Source organism: Varanus komodoensis, unplaced genomic scaffold, assembly GCF_004798865.1.
Source record: "Varanus komodoensis strain SLA01 unplaced genomic scaffold, ASM479886v1 scaffold20_1, whole genome shotgun sequence".
Lineage (NCBI taxonomy): Eukaryota > Metazoa > Chordata > Lepidosauria > Squamata > Varanidae > Varanus > Varanus komodoensis.
The window spans coordinates 4,817,748-4,842,293 of NW_025335587.1; the positions used below are offsets into that span (position 1 = coordinate 4,817,748).

At 40.6% G+C, this 24,546-nt stretch overlaps 1 protein-coding gene across 11 annotated transcripts; it reads right to left on the reverse strand.

Annotated features, from left to right (window-relative positions):
* On the reverse strand, positions 1-24,452 carry LOC123023485 (NADH-cytochrome b5 reductase-like). Of its 11 annotated transcripts, none has more exons than XM_044430291.1 (8): positions 24,246-24,452; positions 22,989-23,146; positions 21,182-21,358; positions 19,244-19,392; positions 16,001-16,088; positions 12,342-12,446; positions 3,135-3,338; positions 1-1,192 (listed from the first exon to the last, which is right to left on the reverse strand). In XM_044430291.1, the coding sequence occupies exons 3-8, from the start codon at positions 21,353-21,355 to the stop codon at positions 989-991; spliced, it is 924 nt and encodes a 307-aa protein (XP_044286226.1). In that variant the 5' UTR covers positions 21,356-21,358; positions 22,989-23,146; positions 24,246-24,452; the 3' UTR covers positions 1-988. The 11 variants fall into 11 exon arrangements, with proteins under 11 accessions (XP_044286226.1, XP_044286227.1, XP_044286223.1 ...); XM_044430292.1 differs by having other exon boundaries at positions 22,989-23,149; XM_044430288.1 differs by having other exon boundaries at positions 22,989-23,195.
* Positions 24,453-24,546: the final 94 nt, after the last annotated feature.

The following is a 24,546-nucleotide window of genomic DNA, read 5'->3' on the forward strand; positions in this document are numbered from 1 at the left end:
GAATTTTCTTATACCTTTATGACTGAAATATAATTTCAATGTAAGAAATCACACAGTGGTTAAAAGGATCTGATACTCAATTAGGTGCAATTAATATATGGCTTCCAAATCTTATGCAGTCCCAAAGCTACTTATGTGAGAATCCTAGACATCATGAAAAAAGAAACTGAGATTCTATTGTACTGGAAAAAAACCAAACAAGTACTGTTGAGTTCTCATATGGATTAAAAGCTTAGAAACAAAATGACTTGTTCCTTTGTTTTTTCAAATGCTGTCAAGTATCATTTCTTATTTTTGGTAGTCTGACACAAGAATACTTAAATATGGCTTGAAACAAAAATGAGGGTGCCACCACAGAGGACAAGGCTCTGAAGAAGAAACAAGCTTCCCACCATGAAGGCTATGGCTATTGTTTAAAATTCTAGTGTTGGAAGGCTGGTGTCAAGGCTACTGCAAGCAACAATATTTTTAGGGGGAGTACTGCAATCATGGGAAATCCACAGCATGTACTGAAGGATCTTGCACTATGTTACTGAGAATGTTAGTAGAACACAACTCTATGTAAAGCTACACTCCAGAGGATTTGGCTTATGTTTATCTATGACATGGCAAGAAATCCTGTTCTGGAGTGCATCTTTTGGGGCATACAGTTCAGTTGCTTCACATATAAAAATGTTGTGGGTCAGCCCTGACTGGTATTACCTACTGGAAATCCCAGAGAACCAATTATAATACCAAGTGCCAACCTGGTGACTTGGATGACTATCTCCTCAGAGGATAGTGAATTATGTCAAGGATAACTTTCTGCAATTGGCATTAGACTGACATCATTACTTGTGGTCTCTGTAATTTTATGCTATTCTTCAGAAAACTCACAGTACTTAGAATCTACAAATTTGGATGGATTATCATAACAGAGTATGTTTCAAAATTCAGCCTGATCAAATATGAATTACTTGTAACAAAGATATTATTCATTAAAAAAACTTTAAAATACAAAATATGACTCTTCTCCAAGACCAATGGCCTTCAAGTGTCTTTCCATATCTTCACTAAATGTCACTGAGCCACAAATCAACACAAAAGGCTGCTTCCTACATGTGTCCATCATGCTCCTAATCATGTTTTCATTTATTCGACCAATGTGTGTATTCCCTTGAAAGCTCCATGGCAGATTTTCAAGTGAACGTTCCTGAAAAGACAAAAGGCATAAGACAATGGCAAAACATTTGTGTGCGTGCGCATGTGCTCTCAAGGGTCTAATATACTAAATTTATCAAGGGTCAAGATCTGATGCCTGTGAAGACTTCAACTCAAATTTTATTATGAGGAATACACTCATATTCATCCATCACTCAATTATTTGATTTAAAGTGGATTTTTTAAAAAGAAAGGATGCTTTAGGATACCACATGAATGTAATTCTTTGTGCCACAAAAACTAAATGGCCAAAGCCCACTAAAATGAGTCACAAACAGCTATAGCTGGAGTGAGGCCAATGTTTTTAACTCCTTTTAGATTGAGTTTATCAAACCTCTTACAAATGGAGAACTCACATCCATTTCAGAAAAGCTGTCAGGGGCCATACTTTAGTGGTGGGTGGGGCTGAAGACAAAAATGAGTGGGTCCAAAAAATACCAGATATTTTAGCATAGTTAGCTGTTAAGACTTAGACATTACAAACTTTTAGAACAGAAAAAATTGTAAAAGCCAGTAAACCACCAACATGTGTTGGGAGACAAGCAGAGTGTGGTTGTCTGAAAGAGTCTGGAGCACCAGATTTGGGACCTCAGGAAAACTGGGTTTGGCCCAGAGGCCTGAGGTCTCATACTTTATTTTAGAGCAGTGGTGGAGAAACTAGAGAGAAAGTTCTGTTTTCTTGGCTAATTCTCCATGAATAGATGTAAATGTGCAGAACACACATTTATACAAGAAAATTAGAAGTTCTGTGGGTTTAATTCTTAAAGTTTAATTCTGCCTCAAGACTATCAGATCACAGTATCAACTTGCTCATCTTGGTATCTCTGTCAAACAATCATTTGGGAAGCTCACTTCAAAAGTAAAAAGCAAGTTCTGTGATCACTGAATGAGTAGTCAGAATTGACAAACAGTCTATTCATGGTGTAGGGTATGCATAATTTTATATGTCCATAGGTAGACATGGTGGGGTAGAGATTAAATGTGTTAGAGTAAACATGATACAAAACCATATCCTCAGACAAAAGCAGTGAAATCAAATGGCTCCCAAGAAGAAGATGTATTTTTGGTTCCTTGACCCCAGAAGCTAGTGCTGACTCTGACCCTGTGATGTGGCTTTGTCATCAAATAAGATTCTGAGCTGTCCCTGTGCTTTCCAAAACTACATGAGCAAGCCGCTTTTGTGCTTGCTTAAGTTGAACATTGGGCAGTAGGCAGTCCTTTCTTTCTGCCAAACCTGACTTCAAGTCTGCAGAAAAAGCAGTGAACAGACTTGTACCCTTAGCATTTGCATTAAGATAGATATCTTCAGGATTTGTTGATTCCTTGTAGGCAGGCTCTTTATGCACCACATCATATGGAATCTAGCTTGCAGTAGACAAACTCAGACAACAAACTCTGCAAAATGGACATTTACCCACTGACTGGGATCATACAACACAATAGGTCATAGTTGCTTATAAGGCGGGGTGGCTTGTCGAGTTGTTTGAATCCAGAAGCATCACATCATGAATTAAAAGCCACCATGGCTTATTGTGTTGCACAAACCCATTCACTGGTTTGCTCATCAGCATTTCTCCTGGCAAGGGAATAACAGGAAACTGCCTTATACTGAGTGAGACTACGGGTCACATCAAAAGCAGGGTTGCTGTCACAGACTTGCAGCAGCTTTCCAGGTTTCCAGACAGGGCTACTTTCCAATCCTGATTGGAGATGCAGGATATTGAATCCGTGACCATCTGTACATAAAACATATGTTGTGCCACTGAGCTATGCCCCTAAGCTACAATTTTGATGATGCTTGTCAAGTTAGAGCCATTGCACATAATATGAAAGTTCACACTAAGTTCATACTAACAAGTCCTAATAATAGATTTTTTGTTACAGTGCCACAAAAAGGAGGGATGAACACATAAAATTCCCTATTAGAATATTACCTGACTTAGTACATAAAATGTTCTTATGTTCCAGAATCGGGCCTGTTCTTGAAGAAGAGATTTCATGTAAATATTTTCAAAAGTCTTGAAGCAGCCCACTAGGGTTACAAATGTTTCATCATCCTCGTTTCCTGTTATATACTGAATGATGGGAAGCATTGGTGCTAGACCAGTACCAGAAGCAAGCATGAACAGTTCTCCATACTAAAAAAAAAAAAGGAAAAAAGAGAAAAAAAATTAAGCAGAATAGCAAATGTGTTTTAGTAAATGGAAAACAGCAATACACTGAATCTATCACACTAGTTTACAATTTTTAACATATAAATACTTTAACAGCTTGGCCTCTGCATAACTCAAGGACTGACTTTTCTTCTTAATCAATTACATACATTAAGCTGAAAGAGCTAGTGCAGTATAGGGCCTATTTTATGGCAATAACTGGCAAAATATCAATATTTTGTCACTTCTATCACATCTTCACAATGCTATCCAGTTGAACTTTTCTGAGTGGTTTGGGGTCTCCTGCACACTGGAACATTTAGTGAGATTACTGAATCCTCAGTGATTCACTGTGATGAATTTGCTGACCACTTGGAAGACAAAATCATTCAGATATGCCATGATTTGGACTCCGTTGTTTCAGTCCCATTGAGAGCACCATCTTGTCTGACTTTGATGGAAGAGTTTCAATTATTGTGGCTTAAGGATGTGGACAAGGTGCTTGGTTCTGTTCATGCCAACATCTGCTCACTTGATCCTTGCTGAGTGGCTGAGCAGCTTCAGGCACTCTTGGATGAAATGGATATCTTGGTCCATTTCAATCAAGTTTAAGGCTGGGATCTGGAACAGACTGCCTTGGTCGCCCTGTGGGATGACCTTTGCCAGGAGAGGGACAAGGGGGAGTGTGACCTTGTTGGTTCTCCTGGACCTTTCAGCAGCTTTCAAAACCATTGACCATGGTGTCCTTCGGGACAGCCTGGATGTGTTGGGAGTTGGTGGCACTGTTCTACAGTGGTTCCATTCCTACCTGGCCAACTGTGTCCAGATGGTGATCCTGGGGGACAGTTGTTCTGCCCCATGGTGATTACACTATGGGGTTCCTCAGGGCTCTCTACTGTTCCCCATGCTGTTCAACATATACATGAAAACGCTGGGAGAACTTATTTGGAGGTGGGGGCTGATGACACTTAGCTGATGACACCTAGCTTTACATTTCCTTTTCATCTAACTCAGGTGAGGCAGTTTCTGTTCTGAATTGTTGCCTGAGCTTGATAGTGGACTGGATGCGAGCCAACAAAATGAAGCTCAAGTCAGATAAGACATAGGTGCTGTTGGTGGACAGTCCATCTGCCCAAAGGGTGGGCATTCTACCAGTCCTGGGTGGGGTTGCACTCTCCCTGAAGGATAGGGTTCATAGCTTGGGGGTGCTCCTCTATCACTTGAATCTCAGGCGGACTTGGTGGCCAGGATTGTCTTTTTTCACCTGCAATGGATTTATCAACTACAGCCCTACCTGGACAGTCAGAGCCTAGCCACAGTCACCCATGCTCTGCTAACCTCTCAACTGGACTACTGTAATGTACTCTATCTTGGGGCTGCCCTTGAAGAGGGTTCGGAAACTTCAACTGGTAAAGAAAAGGGTGGCACAGCTGCTGGTACAAGGACCACATGTCCATGTGACACCAATACTTTATCATCTTCACTGATTATCAGTTGAGCTCCAGGCTCAATTCAAGGTGCTGGTTTTAACATATAAAGCCAAAAACATCTTGGGACCAGGGTACCTGAAGAACCACCTGGTCTCACACTTACCTACCGGGCCCCTAAGTTCCATTCTGGAGGCCCTTCTGAAAGAGCCACCCTCTAAGCAGGTAAGGAGGATGGCTAAAAGAAGAGGTGCCTTCTCAGTAGTTGCACCCCCCTTGTGGAATAACCTCCCAGAAGCAGTTCGCCTGGTGCCTTCATTAGAATATTTTCAGAGTCAGGCAAAAGTAGTTCTATTCTCTGGGCATTTTAATAATTGATTTTATTTGGATAATTTTAAGTTGTTGATATGGTTTTAAATTAATGTGCCCTTAGCTGTGCAGTTTTGTTTTATTGTTTCTGTATATTGTATTTTTAATTATAGTTTTTATTGTTATTATATGTTTTATGGATTGTAATCTGCTTAGAGGGCCTTTGGGATGATTCAGTGGATAATAAGTCAATAAAGAAATAAATACAAATTAGTAACTATATTTTTAACCCAATATGTACTGTGGCTAAGTGAACAAAAGCACACACACACAAAATGAACCTTTGTATTTTTTCTTGTTTCATGCTTATGTTGACTTCAACAATGTATAGGATAGTACTGTAGTTGATTTTAATATGAATGTTAACCTTGACAATGAAAAAAAACAATTTAAGCAATATTTTATTTATTTATTTATTAAAACATTTTTATGCCACCCCGTTCGCCGAAGCCTCGGGGCGGCTTACAACAATAAGTTAAAATAATTATAAATCAAAAATATAAACATTAAATTAAAAATACAAAAATACAGTATAAAATAAGCCGCCCTGGCCAGATAAAATCCAATAATATTAACAGTTAAAATGCCGCCTGAATAAAAAGGTCTTTGCCTGGCGCCGAAAAACAAATAACGACGGCGCCAGGCGGACCTCTCTGGGGAGCGCGTTCCATAACTTAGGCGCCACCGCAGAGAAAGCCCTCCTCCGAGTACCCACCCTCCTAATTTCTTTCACGGAGTGTTCCCGGAGAAGGGCCTCCCCCGCCGATCTCAAGGGGCGGCTGGGCATATATGGATGCAAGCGCTCCTTCAGGTAACCAGGACCCAAGCCGTTTAGGGCTTTATAGGTCATCACCAACACCTTGAATTGGGCCCGGACTTCAATGGGAAGCCAGTGAAGCTGACGAAGGACTGAAGTCATGTGAACATAACGCCCAGTCCCCGTTAGCAGCCTGGCAGATCTATTTTGAACCAATTGAAGTATCCGGACCGTCTTCGAGGGTAGCCCCATGTAGAGCGCGTTACAGAAGTCAAGACGGGAAGTCACCAGTGCATGTGTCACTGTCGCGAGGCAGTCGTACGCCAGATAGGGGCGCAGCTGGTGAATCAGCCGAAGCTGGAGGAAAGCGCTCCTCGCCGCTGCTGTCACCTGAGCTTCTAGTGAAAGCTCCGGGTCGAGGAGCACTCCCAAGCTGTGGACCTTGTCCCTAGGAGGGAGTGCAACCCCATTCAGAACAAGGTTCAGTTCACCCTCTCCGAAGCCCGAACCACCAACCAACAGGACCTCCGTCTTGTCTGGATTGAGCTTCAGTTTATTGGCCCTCATCCAGCCCATTACCTCGGCCAGGCACCGGTTCAGCGCAGCCACTGCCTCACCTGGATTGGTGGAAAACGAGAGGCAGAGCTGGGTATCATCAGCGTACTGATGGTTCCGCAGCCCACACCTCCTGATGACCTCTCCCAGCGGTTTCATGTAGATGTTGAACAGTAACGGGGACAAAATGGACCCCTGTGGTACTCCATGGCATAACTGCCATGGCGCAGAGCCACAGTCCCCCAACACCACCTTCTGGAACCGGCCATTGAGATAGGAGCAGAACCACTGCAAAGCAGTGCCTCCGACCCCCAATCCCGCAAGTCTATCCAGAAGGATACCATGGTCGATGGTATCGAAAGCCGCTCAGAGGTCCAGAAGAACCAACAGGGACGCACTCCCCCTGTCTTTCTCCCTGCACAGGTCATCGTACAGGGCGACCAAGGCAGATTCAGTACCATACCCGGGTCTGAAGCCGGACTGAAATGGGTCCAGATAATCAGTTTCATCCAAGAGTGCTTGGAGTTGTCCCGCCACCACTCGCTCTAACACCTTGCCCAGAAACGGGATGTTGGCCACTGGTCTATAATTAGTGGCCATCTCTGGATCCAGTGACGCCTTCTTCAGGACCGGTCGGACTACCACCTCCTTTAAAGGGGCAGGCACCCGACCCTCCCTCAGAGAAGCGTTAATCACTTCCAAGATCCAGGTCCCAATCCCGTGCTTGGAATTATTTATTAAACAAGACGGGCAAGGGTCCAATAGGCAAGTGGTGGGACGTACTCGTCCAAGCACCTTGTCCACATCATTGGGCCGCAATAACTGAAATTCATCCAATAATTCTGGACCAGATGGTGGCATTGGCTACTCCCTTAAAACCTTTGAATCAATAGTGGAATCCAGCTCGTGACGAATCTGAGCAATTTTCTCCCTGAAATGCCTGGCAAAGTCGTCACAGCGGGCCTTTGAGGGTGGAACCAGGTCTTCTTTCGGACCTGGACAAACCAGGCCCTGCACCACTCGAAAAAGCTCTGCCGGACGGCATTGTGAGGAGGCAATGGAAGCGGAAAAAAATCTCTTTTTCGCCACCATCACTGCCACAGCATAGGCCCGATAGTGGGCTCTCAAGTGTATTTGGTCAGATTCATCATGTGATTTCCTCCACCTACGCTCTAGCCGTCTCCCAACCTGCTTCATCGCCCTCAATTCAGGAGTATAGCTGAATATTAGCTGATAATTTTGCCTTGTTTTTAGTTGTTTCCATATGCTTTGGAGTAACAAAATGCAATAATAATTATGCATGCTTATATTTACATCTAGATGTGTTAGATCTGGAGTTATATCAAATAACCAGAATGATATATGTGCATTTTTTTCTGTGGCTTCTGAAGAGGGAAATCTTCAATTTTGAAACATGGAAGGCAATTATAAGACCTTTTTCACTTTTATGCAGGATGTGTTCCTGCATCACTTTCTCCTACATCAACTGAGTGAAAACTTTTAATCAACTGAAAATTTATGCTTAGTTGGGTAGCAGATGTTAGATAATCACAATATAATACAAGAACTTTGTACAACTGTAGATAGCAAGACCCATCTTAAAAGATAGATTCTCTGTTTTCTTTAGGAAATACTGGTCTGACTCAACTAACATGACAACTCAGCATGGGTGATCAGCCACGGTAGGTTGTCATGTCACCCAAACCTAGAGTGTTTTCTGCAGCATGGTTTCTTTTTCTCAAACAAATCACCTTTATAACTCATGTCTTTTTTTAGGTAGTTCATACTCATGGTGGCATAATGCGTTTTTCAGACCCAAAGCAGGATGATTTCATCATGAGTGGTTAAAAATGGTCATGGAGTCACTTGATAAGAGAAACCTAAAATCGTGTTGTTCCTTGTGAGTGATCTCACTTGTCAAACTCTGCCTAGCAATAGACCATTTTGCTGCAGTCCCTGTCCTCCCTCCTTCGTCAGCATTCTCCTCTCACCATCTGATGTAACTTCGCCGCTCCACCTGTAAGCAAGCCTTTCTTTTTCTTGCGTGTAATCTGCCCAGCAACTTTAAAGGAGCCTACAATTCTGCCAAGGTTAGTTTTGTTTCTATTGGCTCTGCCTGCAAGACCCCTACATCAAAGTTTCTGAAAGGATCCTGAAGAAGTCGTTCTTTTTTGAAACTGAAGTAACTTCGGCAGTCCTTGGACCCTTCTTCACACCCAGTCCATCAGGAAGATCTAGTGTGCAACCTCTGCCCTGGTTTTGAAGTCTTCCCTTCATTGCTTGCTTATTTCTCCTAGAAAATAGGGCCCAAATCTATCCTCCCCTACAATGCCTGGTACAGCTTACAAGAGAAGCACTGGGGGGAAATATATATAGGTTTTACAAGGAACTGAATGAATAGAAAAATGGAAGAGCCAGTAAACATTTAGTCTGCATCTGGTCAACTCAGACCAAAGCTAACAGTATCTGTTCTTTAGGGAAATATGTGCATGAAGACAAGGAGGCCATAAACCTTCATCAGACAATGAGGGAAGAAACTGTCACCCTCGAAAGGTAGACAGATATCCAAATGTTGGCAAAAGCCTTGAAAACATCTGTGCATGGCCAACAAGCACACTCTTCATGCCACCTGTAAGCTTACAGAGTTCTGCAGCAGTATCCCTCCCTCTCTCCCTCTCCAACAGAGCCAGTACTTCCGCTGTCTCAACAACCTGGCCTGCATCCACCTCAATATCCACCTTGACAACCAGACGTTCCTGTAGGGCCTACAGCAGATTGTTTGATTGCATTATACCATGGCCTCAAGCCAACTGAACATCCACTTGCACCACTGCTTGAGTACATGGAAGCAGAGCAACTGGTTCAAAGACGCCTGTGAAGCAGTTGACACCAACCACGTTTTTTCAAACAGGCTGGCATGGAAGATGTATGGCACCAGGGCAATGGTGCTGATGTTCAAAAGATTTTCTCTTTCACACTAACTCAACACATACCTACTCTTCCCTTTTGCTATATACTTTGCTGTTCTGTTTTATGCCATCCTTCCTGTATCAAAAATAAAAAATAAAATAATCAAAATAAGACTGCCTCAATGTGCTTTCAAAGACATTTTCAGCCTGTAATCTGCAACAATGCTGTGCAGTTAGGCTAGGAATTTCACTAGTGCAAAAGAGGTGGTGTTTCATTTCTGAACCAGGGGATGTGGATTGCTAATTTAAAACATGGGATCACCTCTCTGTGATATAGAAACCTTTGCCTTAGGAACAAGTGTTATTGATAAAGAAATTGTTCATATTAACCACAGTTTTTGATTCAGACAAAATTGAAAGCAGAAAAAATGCTTCTACCTTTTAGAAAAATATCCTCCCTGTGGCCAGACTGGAGGAGAAGAGGGGAGCAGAGGAGCACAGAAGTCCAACATGCACTACAGTTTGTTTGCACTATAGTAAATTATGGTTTACTAGGATGTGCAAATGTGGCCTTTAAATGGAGCTTTTCAATGTGAATGAAAAAAGCCCCCAATCTCACCCTTTCTCAAACCTGAATATGAATATTCTGCCTAGAAAACATAGGCATTTTGTCTTCACTTGATAAAAATAAATGATTTTATTTAACAGTAACAGTAATGATTTTAACAGTAACTATTAGACTGTGTATTGAACAATTAATTATGGGAATTTTATTTTTGTTTGCTGCTTTACTTTTGTAGAAGTGGGGATGGGTGAAAGCTGAGGGAAGCAGAAAGGAACAGCACTAAGAAGACAACTACACTGTGCCGTGTGAAGGTTCCTATATTCTCATACTCAACTCACGAAATATCATGACTGTTTTCCCAGCATGGGAGTATTTTCAAGATTCCCTCTACAGGTTTTTTTTAAAAAGAAATTGTGGAATATTTAGATGGTGCAACAAATGGATGCGAGGCCAGGTTGCAAGATGAACTAGTGTAAAGTAAGTACTTAATTTCCTTTAAAAACAAAGAAAGTAAACTTCTTGCTTCAAAACCATTTTTACTTATTTGCAGATTTACAGTGCAATACTAATCAGTCTGTCAAGAAGTAAGTCAAACTGAATGCCTAGGCAATCCAGTAGCCATGCTCCTGCTCTGGAGAAGTTACATTCAGCTTTTGGTGGCCAGTCCAATAAAGTGGCAGTTTTTATCCCAGCATATTAACACTTGGGATACAGGAAAACAGTATCTTCTGTTCAACACATCTGTCAACAATTCACAGTTCTTTAGAAAGCACATCCCCAGTTCACCTATGAGTTTGATGCATGAAACTTGCCCATATACATGGATATTACATATAATCTATGCATATGAAATATATTAAGTTAGTTGTGGCCGTCATTCAAGTTATATTTCCAAGAAGGCCCTCTATGCTGAATGTATTGCTACAGTTTAATAATACATCTTTATTTTCAGTCAAATAACCTATGATGATTCTTGTTAATTCAATCAAGGGGTTGAATTACTTTATTCTACAAACAAAAATATACTGAACAATGTTTCTATCAGGGGAAAGTCATAATACAGAGAACACAATAAAATCAGTATAACATAAATAATCAAGAACATAAATAAAATCAGTAGAACATAAATCATTGCAATCATAAATAAAATCAGCAAATTAACAAAATGCATTATTGCATCCAACCCATTACATGACTTGCATTAATTTCCCTCTGCAGTTTCTCCCTCGTTGGATTCATTTGCAAGATGCAAACACATCACAATGATATATTGTGAGCTACAGCATGTTCCAGGTACAATTTGCATAATCACTCCCCAGTTATTCCTTGTTGTGTCAGCTGAACCCAGGCAGCATGGCTTGTTAGACAATTAAACTACTCTAAAATAACCTTACAATAGCCTGTGGCTTGTTTAAGGACTGTTTATCCCTCCTACAAAGTATGCTGCATGAGTCTGAATAATACAACGACCAGCAGCCAGGCAGTGATTATGCAAACTGTGCCTGGCATCCACTGCGGCTCACAAAAGGCCACCATGGCTTGTTCTGATCATGCAAACTGGGTCATTACCCTAGTCAATGTCAGCAGCAGCGCAGGAACTGAAAATCTACTCTGACACACATATTTCTTTGTAAAGAATATTTTATGTCAGTATTGGATGTAAGCCTTCATTTAAATCTTGCAAATGTAAGCACTGTATTTTAGTACACTTTAAAACTGTTTAGATGTGAAAATCCATTCTTGGGAGTCTTGATACAAATACTACTTGACTTTGTACTATTCCACTTTCAGGAACTGTGAGATAAAGATACATCCTCAACATTTGTAGGAACGGGGTGAGGAAGCTGTAGCCCTCTAGATGTCTGACTCCAGTTCCCATCAACACCCATCAGTATGATCAGTGATCAGTGATAAAGGGAGCAGAAGTCCAACACTGTCTGGAGAACCATAGTTTTCCCCAGACCTGTTGTAAGCTGGGACTGAAAAAAAACTACATTCCAATTAAAACTCCAAAGTCACAGAAGGACGATGGTCCTGGTTCAAGAATGGAGAGAATTACATACTGTGATGACAGATGCTGAGCTTCAAACACTAACAGCACAGTGCTCTGTATCTCTACTCAGAAGGAAATCTCACTGGGTTCAATGGGGCTTACTTCCAGATAAGAATCCATAGGGCTGCAGCCTCATTTACCAAATCCTGAGAAGGGTTATACTGATTGGTATTTTTGATCACCTGCTGTATTTTCACCTTCATTTAATAAATTGCACTGTATATAGAACCTTTTCAAAACTCTAGAAGTTTAATCCAACAGCTTATAACAGGAAATCTGCCTAAAGATCTTTCCTTCTCCCTAAAAAGAGAAGACCATTCCCTTGGCTACTCACAATCTACTATAGGTCTTACCTGGTTTGCTGTGTAAGGAAAGCCTCCAAATGGTCCTCTCCAAAACACTTTGTCTCCTTCTTTCCAGGTTTTTACATACTGTGACATTCGTCCAGTTTCATAACACTTGTAAAGAAGAATTAATTAAATACATAAATAAATACTTTAGCAGAGAAGACTTGTATTTAAAATCAACAGCTCACATTCATACAGCTAGGATGGAGAAACATCTGTATATTTCAAAAAATAATTTGAAAAAAATATACACCAGATCACAACAAAAGTGCACAAACGTCTTCAATAAAGGTGATTGTTAAAAGCTTTTGTATGAAGTAGGAATGAAGTGGGATAGCTATAGCTAAGATTGCCAAGTTCTAGAAAGGCAGCTGTTACAAACAGGAATCTCCATCTCTAACCTTGTCAAGTAGACTAAGCAGCATGACATTTTTACTGTTTATTATATTTCCTTCCTTCCTTCCTTCCTTCCTTCCTTCCTTCCTTCCTTCCAAGAAACTCAGAGTGGCTTACATAATTCTTCTCTTCTCCATCTTGTCTTTACAACAACCCTCCTTGGAGATAGGTTGGACTGAGAGTCTGTGACTGGACTAAAGTCCTCCAGTAAGCTCCATGGCTGAATGGGAACTAGAACCAGATCATCTGAGTCCCACTCCCACAATCTTAACCACTGCACCACACTAGTTTGATGGGTCTTTATTGCACTACCCACATACTTAATAATATTAGCCAAGGATCATAGGAATCCCATGAAGAATAGGTCCACTGTCTCTGGAAGATAGGTTCATTTCCCCTTGTTCTTTGTGAAAATGTTAAAATGTAACCAAGTAGTCTAACATGGGAGTGAGACCAACCTCAGGTTAGGCAGAAGAATTGAATACATTCTAGTTTCCAAGTCAGTGAGCTGATTCAAGAACCAGGGAGAGGTGAGGTAAGATCAGAAATGGCCAAGAACTTCAAAATAAAATGAAACATTAAGAGTAACACACCAAATAAGTTTGCAGGTGGGGGCAGAGGAGAATAGTTTTATATTGACTCTTTGTAAGGAGGTCAAATGCAAAGAAAACCTCACAAATTACAGTATTTCTCTGGAGGGTGGAGTGCCCATAGAGAGGTTGGGAATACAAACTGATCAAGGAGTAATGCAAATTTTGGTACCTACAGATGCTTGAGTATATCCTTTGTTCTGAGGCATATTCTACCATGATGAAGGATTTGTCACAGCAGCTATGTCAAGCTGCTGCAGCAAAACCAGCTAAGAATTTTATAGCATCCTAAAGATGAACAAACATAGTATTTTCAGGACCCAAAATGACCTGATGCATTTTACATAGAAATTAAGCATATATCTTGATGCCAAGAGATCTTGCAGCTGCTTGTTTGAATGTTGGTAAAGATATAGAAACACCATTACATTAAGGTTGGCAACTCTAGCCACAATTAGAGGAGGCATATGCTAATAATAAATTAAGGGTGTAGAGAATCACACCTGAGTTACTATGTTTCCCATGCAGTGGAATATTGGTTACAAAGGAGAGACAATGCATTTAGAACTGATTGTATAGAGTTCTCTTTCTAATAGAGAAATGGTTTATACAAACTGGTTTATAATGAATTCTTGTAAAAGAAGAAACTCCTGGAGGGAAAACCTCTATGGCAAGTTTTATACCAAAAACACCATAACATTATAGAATCACTCAAAGGGAGGGTTAAGCACAGAAAATCGCCACTCACTTGCACTTAACTGTAGTATCACAAATTCAGTGCTGTAATCATGGGACACAGGGGTGTCTGAACAGCACTTGGATTGCATAGTAATAATAATAATACGGTACTTCCAAAAATTGCCTGAATAGTGAGAAATACACTACAATCTACAAAGCAAGTTATACAAATGGGTGCTTTGCAATGGGTGTTCCATCTCTTTTGTTACTGCTGGAGAATAACTATAGTTCCCTTTGGGATGAAAGGTTCTATATAAAGGGAAGGTGTTATTACAATCATTACTACTATTATTGAAATGCAAAACTTGTGTGTAATAAGCAAGCATATATGGAAGTTCACAGTCACCCTATAAAGGTAACATATTAATACAGCTCAAATGTAGCATTTCCCCCTTCCAATTGCCATAATAATGATGACATGATCCACCCACAAGTGTCTTATAAAAGCTATACACACCTCAAAAGGAGTATAATCCTTGCTCAAACTATCACACAATCAGTGATAAAACTCAGTAAAGCACTCCTGAAGGTGAGCAAAGGGCAAAATTATTGTTCTCTGTGACCTGGCTAGATCTAGTGGTAGAGGTTTTAGTTACAGAGAACTATGTCTTCCACTGGGAGATGTAAATACAGATTTAAAAGATATCCTTGAATTTGATATTCCTAGGGTCAGAATTTGAGTCAATCCTTAAATTAAAGTGTAGCCAACATTCTTTTTCAACCTAAGTACTCAAAGGCTACAAAATCAATTAACTCTACAGAAATGCTTTACAGACTGATTGATATGGATCCTAAAACTGCATGAAATGACTTCCACTCCTTTACCAGAATTGCTGCCTGTGTAGTAGGTCCATCTGCCTGTTGAAAGAGTAACAGGTTACTTTTATGCGCACACAGGTTCTGCCAGGCAAGATGGCCCTCTGTTGTCCAAAATTTACAAAATTGTCTTTATAATTTATTTATTTCGTATTTCTATCCTGCCTTTCTTCCTTGCAATAAACTCAAGATAGCTTACATAATTCTCCTCCTCCTCTCAATCTTATCCTTGCAGCAACAACCCTCTGAGGTAGGCTGGACTGAGAGACTGTGACTGGTCCAAAGTCATCCAGTGACCTCCATGGTTGAGTGGAAACTAGAACCCAGACTGCCTGAGTTCCAGTCCCAAAGCCTTAACCACAATACCACACTAGCTCTCTTTATATGCAGTATACTGGTCCTCATCGCTTATCATTCACCATTCTTATCTCTGAAGTAAATATAGAAAGCCACATCAATGAGCAGGGAGAAAAGAAAGGAAGGAAGAACCACACCAGGCAATCGTGAATATTATAGCTCCGTAGGTTTCATAGAAAGCCTTCTCTAAGGGCAACTCAGCTTTCTCAGTTTGGTCATAAGGTAATGCCAGTAATATCTGGACTGAGTTACATGTGTTGTTGCAATGTAGTGGAATGTGGTGATAGAGTCCCAAGAATATAAGAGGAATAGGATAATTTAGACTGCAGGAAGGTATTCTCATTTTTAAAATGCTCCTCTATGTCCAAAGCTCACTACATATGCTAAATAGTACATCTGAAAGAAAGCTTTCATATAGTCAGATTCTCATGTGCTAGTCTTTATTTTCAGGGTTGGGTTTCTGCTTTAACATCAAAGAACAGCCTAAAAGGCATATGCTCTCTCTGAAGTGGTACAATCATGACTTCTGTTATGCCATGTCTACCAGCTCATCCTGCTGCATGTGCAGACCAGGCCTTCGTGTTAGGAAAGGGATTGCGCGCGAATGCGTGTGTGTAGAATTTCATATATTGATTAGGACTAACAAGCCAAATCTTTGACTGCAGGCCTTTAGTTATTAAAGTACAAAGCTAAGCACTCAGCTGGCATAGATGATGACACAGTTCCTACGTCAAGCTGTTAATCTATAGAACAAAGACAGCTATTTACCTTTATTAAAACTTCAAAGTACCCTTCAGTATTCACAGGAGTAATTGGAGTGTAGGCTCTCTGAACCTCCAAACCATTCACTAGTCCTCTGAGGAAGAAAAAAAGAGCAAGAGCGAGAGAGGGGAAAAAGGGGTGGGGGGGGGGGAATGATTTGAATCCCTGACAATTCTTATCAGCAGAGTACTGCTCTCTCAGCAAAGGCTGTGCCTGAAAAGCACTGCAGGTATCCTTCCTCCTTCCCCATGGGCTGTCCTTTGCCAAGCCAGACAAATTCCCTCCCATTTTGCAGTGAAATCACAGAGATCCAAGGCACTAAAATAACCTTAGATTTCTCTCCTGCACACAGCTATACCACCCTCCTTAACAATCCTTCTCTTTCCTGGGGCCAGATGAGCTACAGAGCCAGCCTAGCTATTTTGTGTGATATGCTGCTCACAAAGTAAGGGAAATACTGGAGAAGCTGTGGCAGGAGAGGATGATAAACGGTTTGGGGCAGAAAAGAGATTTTGTCTTGAGTCTTTGCAGTTGTTCAAAAATAAAAAAATAATACATGGAAATAACAACAAAACCCCATGCCTGAAGTCCTGAATTTGAAAGTACTCCCAACTGGATGTAGAAAGAATTTTAAAATTTATCCTACAAATTAGATTTGTCTCATTTATGTTCCTCACAAGTCAATGGGATTATTCCTGAACTTAATCATGAATAAATGGATAGAACATAACAACCAAAGTTTTACCATCAAAGTTCTTGAAGGCTTTATTAAGCTTTTATTTTCTCAGTTATAGCACATCATGGTTGCAATTCCTGAGTTATTTAAACCAGAAACTGAAGGAATGAGTGGAGTATGCAAGCCACATGCTTGATGTTTGTTTTTAAATTAGGAATCCAGGAACACCGTTTCTGGGTTACTTCAAGATGTGCAAATCTGGAAACTGGTTTATCTGTTAAAACAACCCAGAGTTAGTTCAAAAACACAACACAACAGGCATCTATTGAATTAATTGCAGACTGTTTAGTCCATAAACAACCCAGAGTTCTGAGTTCACAAAGCGACTCAGGTAAACCATGTTCCTAGGTTGTCAACTTAAAGCAGAAATGACAAGTGTGCAATATGCACTGCTTTATCTTTGGTAATTCCTGGGTTAAACCACCCAGGAATTTTACCATGATGTGCAAACTAAGCCATTAAACACCACTTCCATTTTATAATTCTCCATAGGTATTCTGAAAATAGTTAGATGAAATGCTTCTTGGTAACATGGAACTGTTCAATCTATTCGGTTTTAGTTGGTTTGGTTTATGCTAGATTATGGTGGTTAAATTATGTGATGTCAGACAAGCAGATGGCTGAGAAGATCCCGAAAGCTTTACATAATTCATATTCTAAGCTCTTAGCTGATATCTATTGCCATTTTTTTGGCTACATCCCTACTTCTTTTTCCAAAATATGGGTAAAGAAACACTGTGTCAGAGACATCACTGAATGGCTGTACTTAATTTACCATACTATAAATAGTGATTTAGGGCACAATCTTATCAAGATGAACTTCCAAACTCAGAGGCTTCCATTCCTCCAATGCAGAGTAGGAACAGAGGTAGAGGTGATAGTTGCCTCCCATTCTTCCTGTAATACATGGCCATTTTCAACTGTCTACTTCGGGTATTTTGAAGAAGAAGGGAAGAAAGGTGGAGTGGCTTCATGATACCTTACATACTGGGTTCTCCAGTTTCTCCCCCTCCCCCTGAAACACCCTCTTTTCTCGTTCTGATGTCACTTTCCTGACCTTACAGAGCAGACTGCCTTTTTTCCATGCCAGCTGCAGAGGGGCAGCCCTATATTCAGTTTCAAAGGCTGACCTCTCAGCTAGGAATCCAAACTATCCTATGGCCCTTACACAATGTCTAAGGACCACAGGATTGTATGTTTAACCCAAAGCTTTTGCCATCGTGGTATGAACAATCACCCAATTTATTGATACTAACTTAACCAAAATAATCTCAAAAGCCAGACAGTGGGTTTGTTCACACAACACAGGCCATCATGGAATAATTTACTTGTGCAAAATTGTGGTGTCTGCCAGCTGTCATCATGAACATGCAAGCCCCAGCTGAGGTTTGCAGTAGCTTGTCACATCATCTAAACCTGGGTGGTGGGATATATTTGAGGAGGGAACAGTCTGTACATATCCTTTGGCTTGTTCATAATGCTATGGTACCCCAAGGATTAACCCATAATGGGCTGTTGGAACCAAGTCTTTAGAAAGACTGTATCATCTAGCTTTTACTATATATCAGTTGCAAAAAAGTTAACAATTCCATTCCATTCGATCCATTCTATTATCCACAAGGATGCTGTGGGAAATGTGAGAATTGAATGGGAAAATGTAACTTATTTTTGATGAGCAGCATGTTGATGTTGTCCAGTCATTTCTGCTGCAAACATGAGTGGCTAAACAAACTATAGATCTTCTCTCCATGTTTATTTAGCATGATGCATTAGCCTGGACCTCTGCCCTGTCTCTCACTCTGCAGGTCAAAGAAACTTCATTCGACTATACTCAGATGACATTTAGATAATGGCTCAGATGACATTTAGATAATCAGTAACTAGGTTGGGCATGCCACCACAGCCCATCATGGTTTATTTAAGCCACAGTGCACTGTTGTGTGTGATGGCCATCATTTTGAATATGGCATGCATATTATTTGCTGTTATGCTTGTTGCTATGTCATGGCATGTTATGTCATGCAACTTGAGTGGTGTGAGTCATGCAAGAGTTAAATATCCTTGGATATAGCTATAGAGAGGATATGTTTTTATGTTTCTTCCAAGTTCTTTTGAGGAAGTGTGGAATACAAAGGCAATAAATATCTAAATTATTAGAGCATTGGCTCTGTATTCCAATATGTTTAACTGCCTAAAGGTAGAAAGAAAAGTTAATATATTGTCCATGTGACATAGATTTTTTTCATTTTTTTCCTTTGTGTAAATTGGCTTTCTTACCCATTTCTAATTCTTCCTCCAACACAACTAAAATCAGAGGAAAAAGTAACAATAGGGTAGCATATACCATAATATTAACAAGGTGAGTTACCTCAATGAGCTCACGAGTTCTTTCAGCAGAATTGGTTTGAAAGCAGAAATTATGATTTACTTGGCATGAAGTCTTTGTAAATCAACAAAAATGGCAAATTAAATCACATACTGTGGCCTGTTTAACTAGAGACTTTGTACACTACCTTAGCACAATGTGTTGCCCTAAACTCAACCCCAGGCTGCTATTTCCAGGCAATTCAAATGTATACTGGTAGGAGTCCTCTGTCAGCTGATTCACAGAGCTTATGATGAAAGCTGTAAATGTTTCTGGAGTTAGCTCTGAATTACTACTCTGCAAGAGCAACAATAAATAATTAGTATTTTAAACAATGCTCCCCATTTATTTATTTATTTACAACATGTGAGTGAATTCAGCATGGGTGGAACATGATACGCCACCTCCTTCCCCACCAAAAGGTTTTAAAGCCCAAATGCATTCAGTAAGTTCTTTGTGGAATCTTGGTTAAATCAAGAAACTGTTTGTATTTGTATAATTATTGCTTTTACAAACCATTTGCTGATAGGGCTTTGGAGGATGAAAAAAAACCTAAAGGTCTATCCACTTGAAAGCAGTAAAAACTCATTTTAAGTACCCAAATACATCACAAAAGATAATGGAATGCAAGATAGGAGGCAATTTTCTAACTGTTCTACCTTTCTTCCTCCTTACTTTGCTATCTCTTTTGAAAGCAATTTTGTTTCCCTATTCCATCTTATCTCTGGGCAGAGCTCTGTGTTTTCAATAGCCCCATGACAGAAAGAATTACACTGGTGAAGCTTCTTGCAACAGGAAGATGCAGTGGTGGAAAATGTTTACTTTTGGACTGTTATGCAGCTTTTGAAAACATAGATTCCTTTTCCATCACCAAAAGGTGCCAACACTATCTTACCTTCTTCAAGGGGTGCAAACTGTGGTGGGGTTCTTAAACATGTTTTTAGTCCCAGAACTTCCGTTTCAGAGTAAATGAATAATCAAAAAAGTACCTTTGTATATGTACCCCACCGTATCGCCACCCTGCCACATCAAGGGCCAAAAGAACTAACTTCCTAGCTTATGCCTCAGCCTCTTTCAAAATAAAAAGCACTTATTTTGCCACCTTCATTTCCCCTATTTTTCTCAAATTTTCTTCTAGAATTAGAAATTCACACAATCCAGTGCAAGTTTACTCAAAAGTAAGTCCATTACCTTCAAAAGACTCAGTCCTTAGTAAACCTGTTTAAGCTTGCAGCTGAACACAACAGTAGGCATGGAGAGTTAACATGCCTGGGGCTTGGGTCACAGTAACTGTGTATGGCACTGCAGCTGCAGTCCTCAGCATCCCTTCTGAGGTAGGCAATCCTGTATAATTAAGAGGTGTGTGCTTGCCCTCCAATTCTTGAGTGCTTGAGTGATCTGACAGAATATTACAAACCCAAGAATGCAAGGTGGGAGAAAATGAAAACTAAGAAATCTGTTCTTCAATATGAGGAATGGTTGAAAGGCGATTCCCTGATGTGAATTAGTAATTTCCTGCACTTAAATCTTTTAATAAAAATACTTAACCAGTGTTATTGGGATGCAAACATGGCAGCAACTTAAAATTATTTTAAAAAATCAAGGCATGGGACATCTGATCCCTCTGTTACCAGATTTTTTAAGTCTCTTTACAGTCTACTGAGGCAGGAGGCATTCTAAGTCATAAACTTTATGAATCAAGCAAATTTATGAGAAGCTGCTAAATAAAGATATAAGTGACAAAAAGGTATTTTTGAAAGAACCAGCAAAATACAAAATAATTTTGCTGAAGTTTGCTGTTACTTTCTGTAACACTCTTATACACTGAGTTATGGAAAGCATTTTCTCTTATTACTCTGTGCATGCTTGCTTACGACATGTTGCTTTCCACTTTTTACTTCAGCTTTGTAACAGCTGCCAAAAATCTGTTATATAAACAAATACAACACAGGCATCACCGCTAAGGAAATGTGCTTAGAAACAGACTTCATTGAATTGAATGGGATTTACTTCCAAGTTTTTCTTTTAAGAAAATGGTTAAGGTCAGGATGAAACAGTGCTAGTTAAACAATTTAAAGATTTCTACTTGCTGCTTCTTCCTGTTCAGGAGGCTTCTGTCTTTTTTAGCTTTCGCCTCTTCCCATTTCTCCAGCTCCTTCTGATATATGTCATAGATGCAGGGTTTGCAGCCACTGCCACAACACTGAGATGGCAATGGTTCACTGGGCTTGAGAGATAGCCAGACATCTTCACTATCCATTATCTACAAAACACAATCCCATGCCATTCAGTTCAAAACTGCTGGACTTAGATTGTTTGTACCTACCATACACAAACACAGAATTTATTTTTAGTGCCTTACTGATGCTGTCCTTGCTTAGAAGCAAGCTCTACTGAAATCAACAGAAACATATTTCTAAATAAGCACATGGCCAGGATTAGGTGCAAGAACGTTAGGCTTCACCTCTGCCTCAGATGAAGCTTCATGTCTTATCTTCATTTGCTTCTATCCCCTTTCCTCCTACCCTTCATAACAGTGTTGCTCAATGTTAATTAAACTGAAGCTAACTATTATTAACTATTCTGAAACAAGTTTCCCAAGTTTTTATATATTATTTAATCTATGCATTAAATAAAATATAAATTTAATATATTAATGAATTCTCATGCTAATTTTTTAAAATACATGTACATTAGATTTTTAGTTCCTAATCCAAGTCTATTCCTAATGTGCATTTTTAGATACCATTTTGCAGCTGCAGAAGGCAAAAACCTGACTTTCATGCTCCCTTACCTTTATGCAGAGTTGCTTAGGTACAGCACTAGGAAGTAGTGAAACAAGCTCATTATAGAGCTGCAGAACAAAGGACACAGGAGAATGACCTGGGTTCTTCATCAAGGACTGATAGGAATCCATCCACAGATCAATGACTGAAAACTGCTTAACTCACCTGCCCTGCCTGCCTCCTAATGCCATGTAATCAAACTCCCCTTATTAGGAGAGTATATTCATGCTATACAATTAAACTGATTTAACAGCAATTTCCAAAGGAGTCCTGGGAGTTGTAGTTCTGTGAAGCAAGTAAGTAGGTATCTCTATAGCCCAAAAAGATAATTCTAGAATTCTTTTAAGAAATCCATGACAAGCATGTATAAAAGCTATACATTTATTTATTTATTTATTTACAACTCTTATAAAGCACATTATATCTAAAATAGATTCTAAAACAATGAGCAATAGAGGAAGGGAAAATATAAATAATGCTTAAAATCCAGAGAAAATAAAATTATGACTGGTAATTCAGGAAAAGCCTATGCACTTTTTTAAACACACACAAACAAAAGTTAATGCTTGCTTGACATCAAATGGCAAGGAATTCTGCAGCGAAAGAGATACTACAGTAAATCCTCTGCTATGAATGGCCTCTATATACATCACAGGCCAATGTGGGACTCCAGGAACCCATCATACACTAATCTCAGTGATGGTCAAGGGTTGATAAAGGAAAAGGCACTGTTTCATATATCCTGGTCCCAAGCTGTTTAAAGTTTTATGTAAAAACCACAAAACTTTAAATTGACATTGGGAGCAAATAAGTAATCAGTGCTGTTCCCTCTGCAAAGATTTTACATGCTGAAAAGGGACAGGCCTTGACAAAGCCTGAGCAGTTGTATTCTGAACTAGCTGCAGCTTCTGAACCAAGCTGGATGACAGCCCCACATAGAACATTTTAAAGCAATTCAATCTTGAGGTTATTAGAATATGTACTACTGTGCCTAAGCTATCCCTGTCCATATAGATGGTGTACTAGTCAAAGTTGATAGAAGGCACTCCCAGGAACTATGCCACATGGGTCTCTGAAAATGAGATGGATCTAGGAGTACCCACTGACCTGTTCATTCAGAGGGGATGAAACTTCATCCAGAACTTGCAATAAGCCCAGGAACCCTCAAGATAAGGTTGCATGTGTAACAGGGTGCCGCTGGTGGCACAACTTGTCCAACCTCAGTCAGTGCCTCCAATGCAAACCCATGGAGCCAATCCAGTAGTCTGCTGACCAAAGAAAGAGCAATAGCAACAGAGTTGCACTGTCCCTCTCCTGTCAATCAGAGGAAGTAAGATTGTTTCAGTACTGTAACTAAGCTGGAAGCCAGCGTGAAACAGCCCAGTGATCAGTATTGTTCAAATATGAAGAAAACGTGATTTGGAAAAATATTCTTGGGTGGGGTTGCTTTTAATTAATTGATGAGTCTAGCTAAACTATGTGTACAGTTAAGGATGCAATTTGAAAAAGTAAGTCCTACATGGTGGTTGGGGCATACTAGGAATTGTAGGATTTTTTTCTGTCTAGACATGCAAATGACTGCACCCTCAAATGTTTATATTCAACAGAGCAGATCCAAGAATACAGATATAACAGGAATATTCTGAAAGGGATAGACTACCAGCTATCAACAAAGACAGTTATATCAGTTATATAAAAGTTGCATATATTTTAGATTCAACACCTGGCATTTCCAGGTAAATCTGGGAAAGACTCCTACCTAAAACTTCCAAGAACTGCTTCCAGATGATGCAGACATGACTGCCCTAGACAACCCAAGGATCTGATTCTCTCTCAGGCAGCTTCCTATGTCCTTATCTACATCTGTGAAATGACAGGAAACTACCTTTTAACTAAACTATAGGTGACTAGTCTGGGGTGTCATCATGTAACAGATCAGTAACAAGAAAGCTTGGAGGGGCAGGCTCACACCTTTGCTTATCATTCTGGGCTTGCACTCGTCTCTGTCCTGTCTTAGTAGGCCAGAGGCCAAGCTACCCTAAATTTTGGTTTTAGCATAGCTAAAACTGAGACTGTGCAATTCAAAGTACAGGGAGATCAGGAACAGTCAGGTCCGCTCAACCATGAAGCTCCTTGCGTGTTCATAGCCCCACCATTTTCTTGCCTTCACTTACTTCAGAGAGTCGACATGAGGCTAGCATGAGAGGACACGCTACAAGTGCTGCCTTCCAGGAGTGAGCCTGATACCGCAGCCTTCCCAACTTGGCGCCCTCCCCGATGTATGGCGTTAGCTGGAAGAACCGGTGCAACCAGTGCAACGAAAGAGTGCCCTGCCGCAGTGTCCACCGAGGTGGCACCACTAACCTCATCCCTGGGGCAAACTTATCTAGCGCCGGCTGGTCGACTTAGTCACGGGCCTCGGCGGCCCCGGACCTTCCGCGCGAGAAGGCCGGCCAGCGCCAGGCTTCCTCTCAGACCCCGTGTCCTCGGCGAGCTGGGGAGGCCTGAGAGAACTCGAGGAGGCAGCTGCGCCAGCCGCGCCGCAGCTCACGAGCCGGCGGCCACTTTCCCTCCCACCCGGCAGCCGCCGAAGCCAAAGACGGCGAGGCCAGCGGGCGCAGGGAGGGGGAAAGGCCTCCCCCGGCCAATCACAAGACGGCCCCGC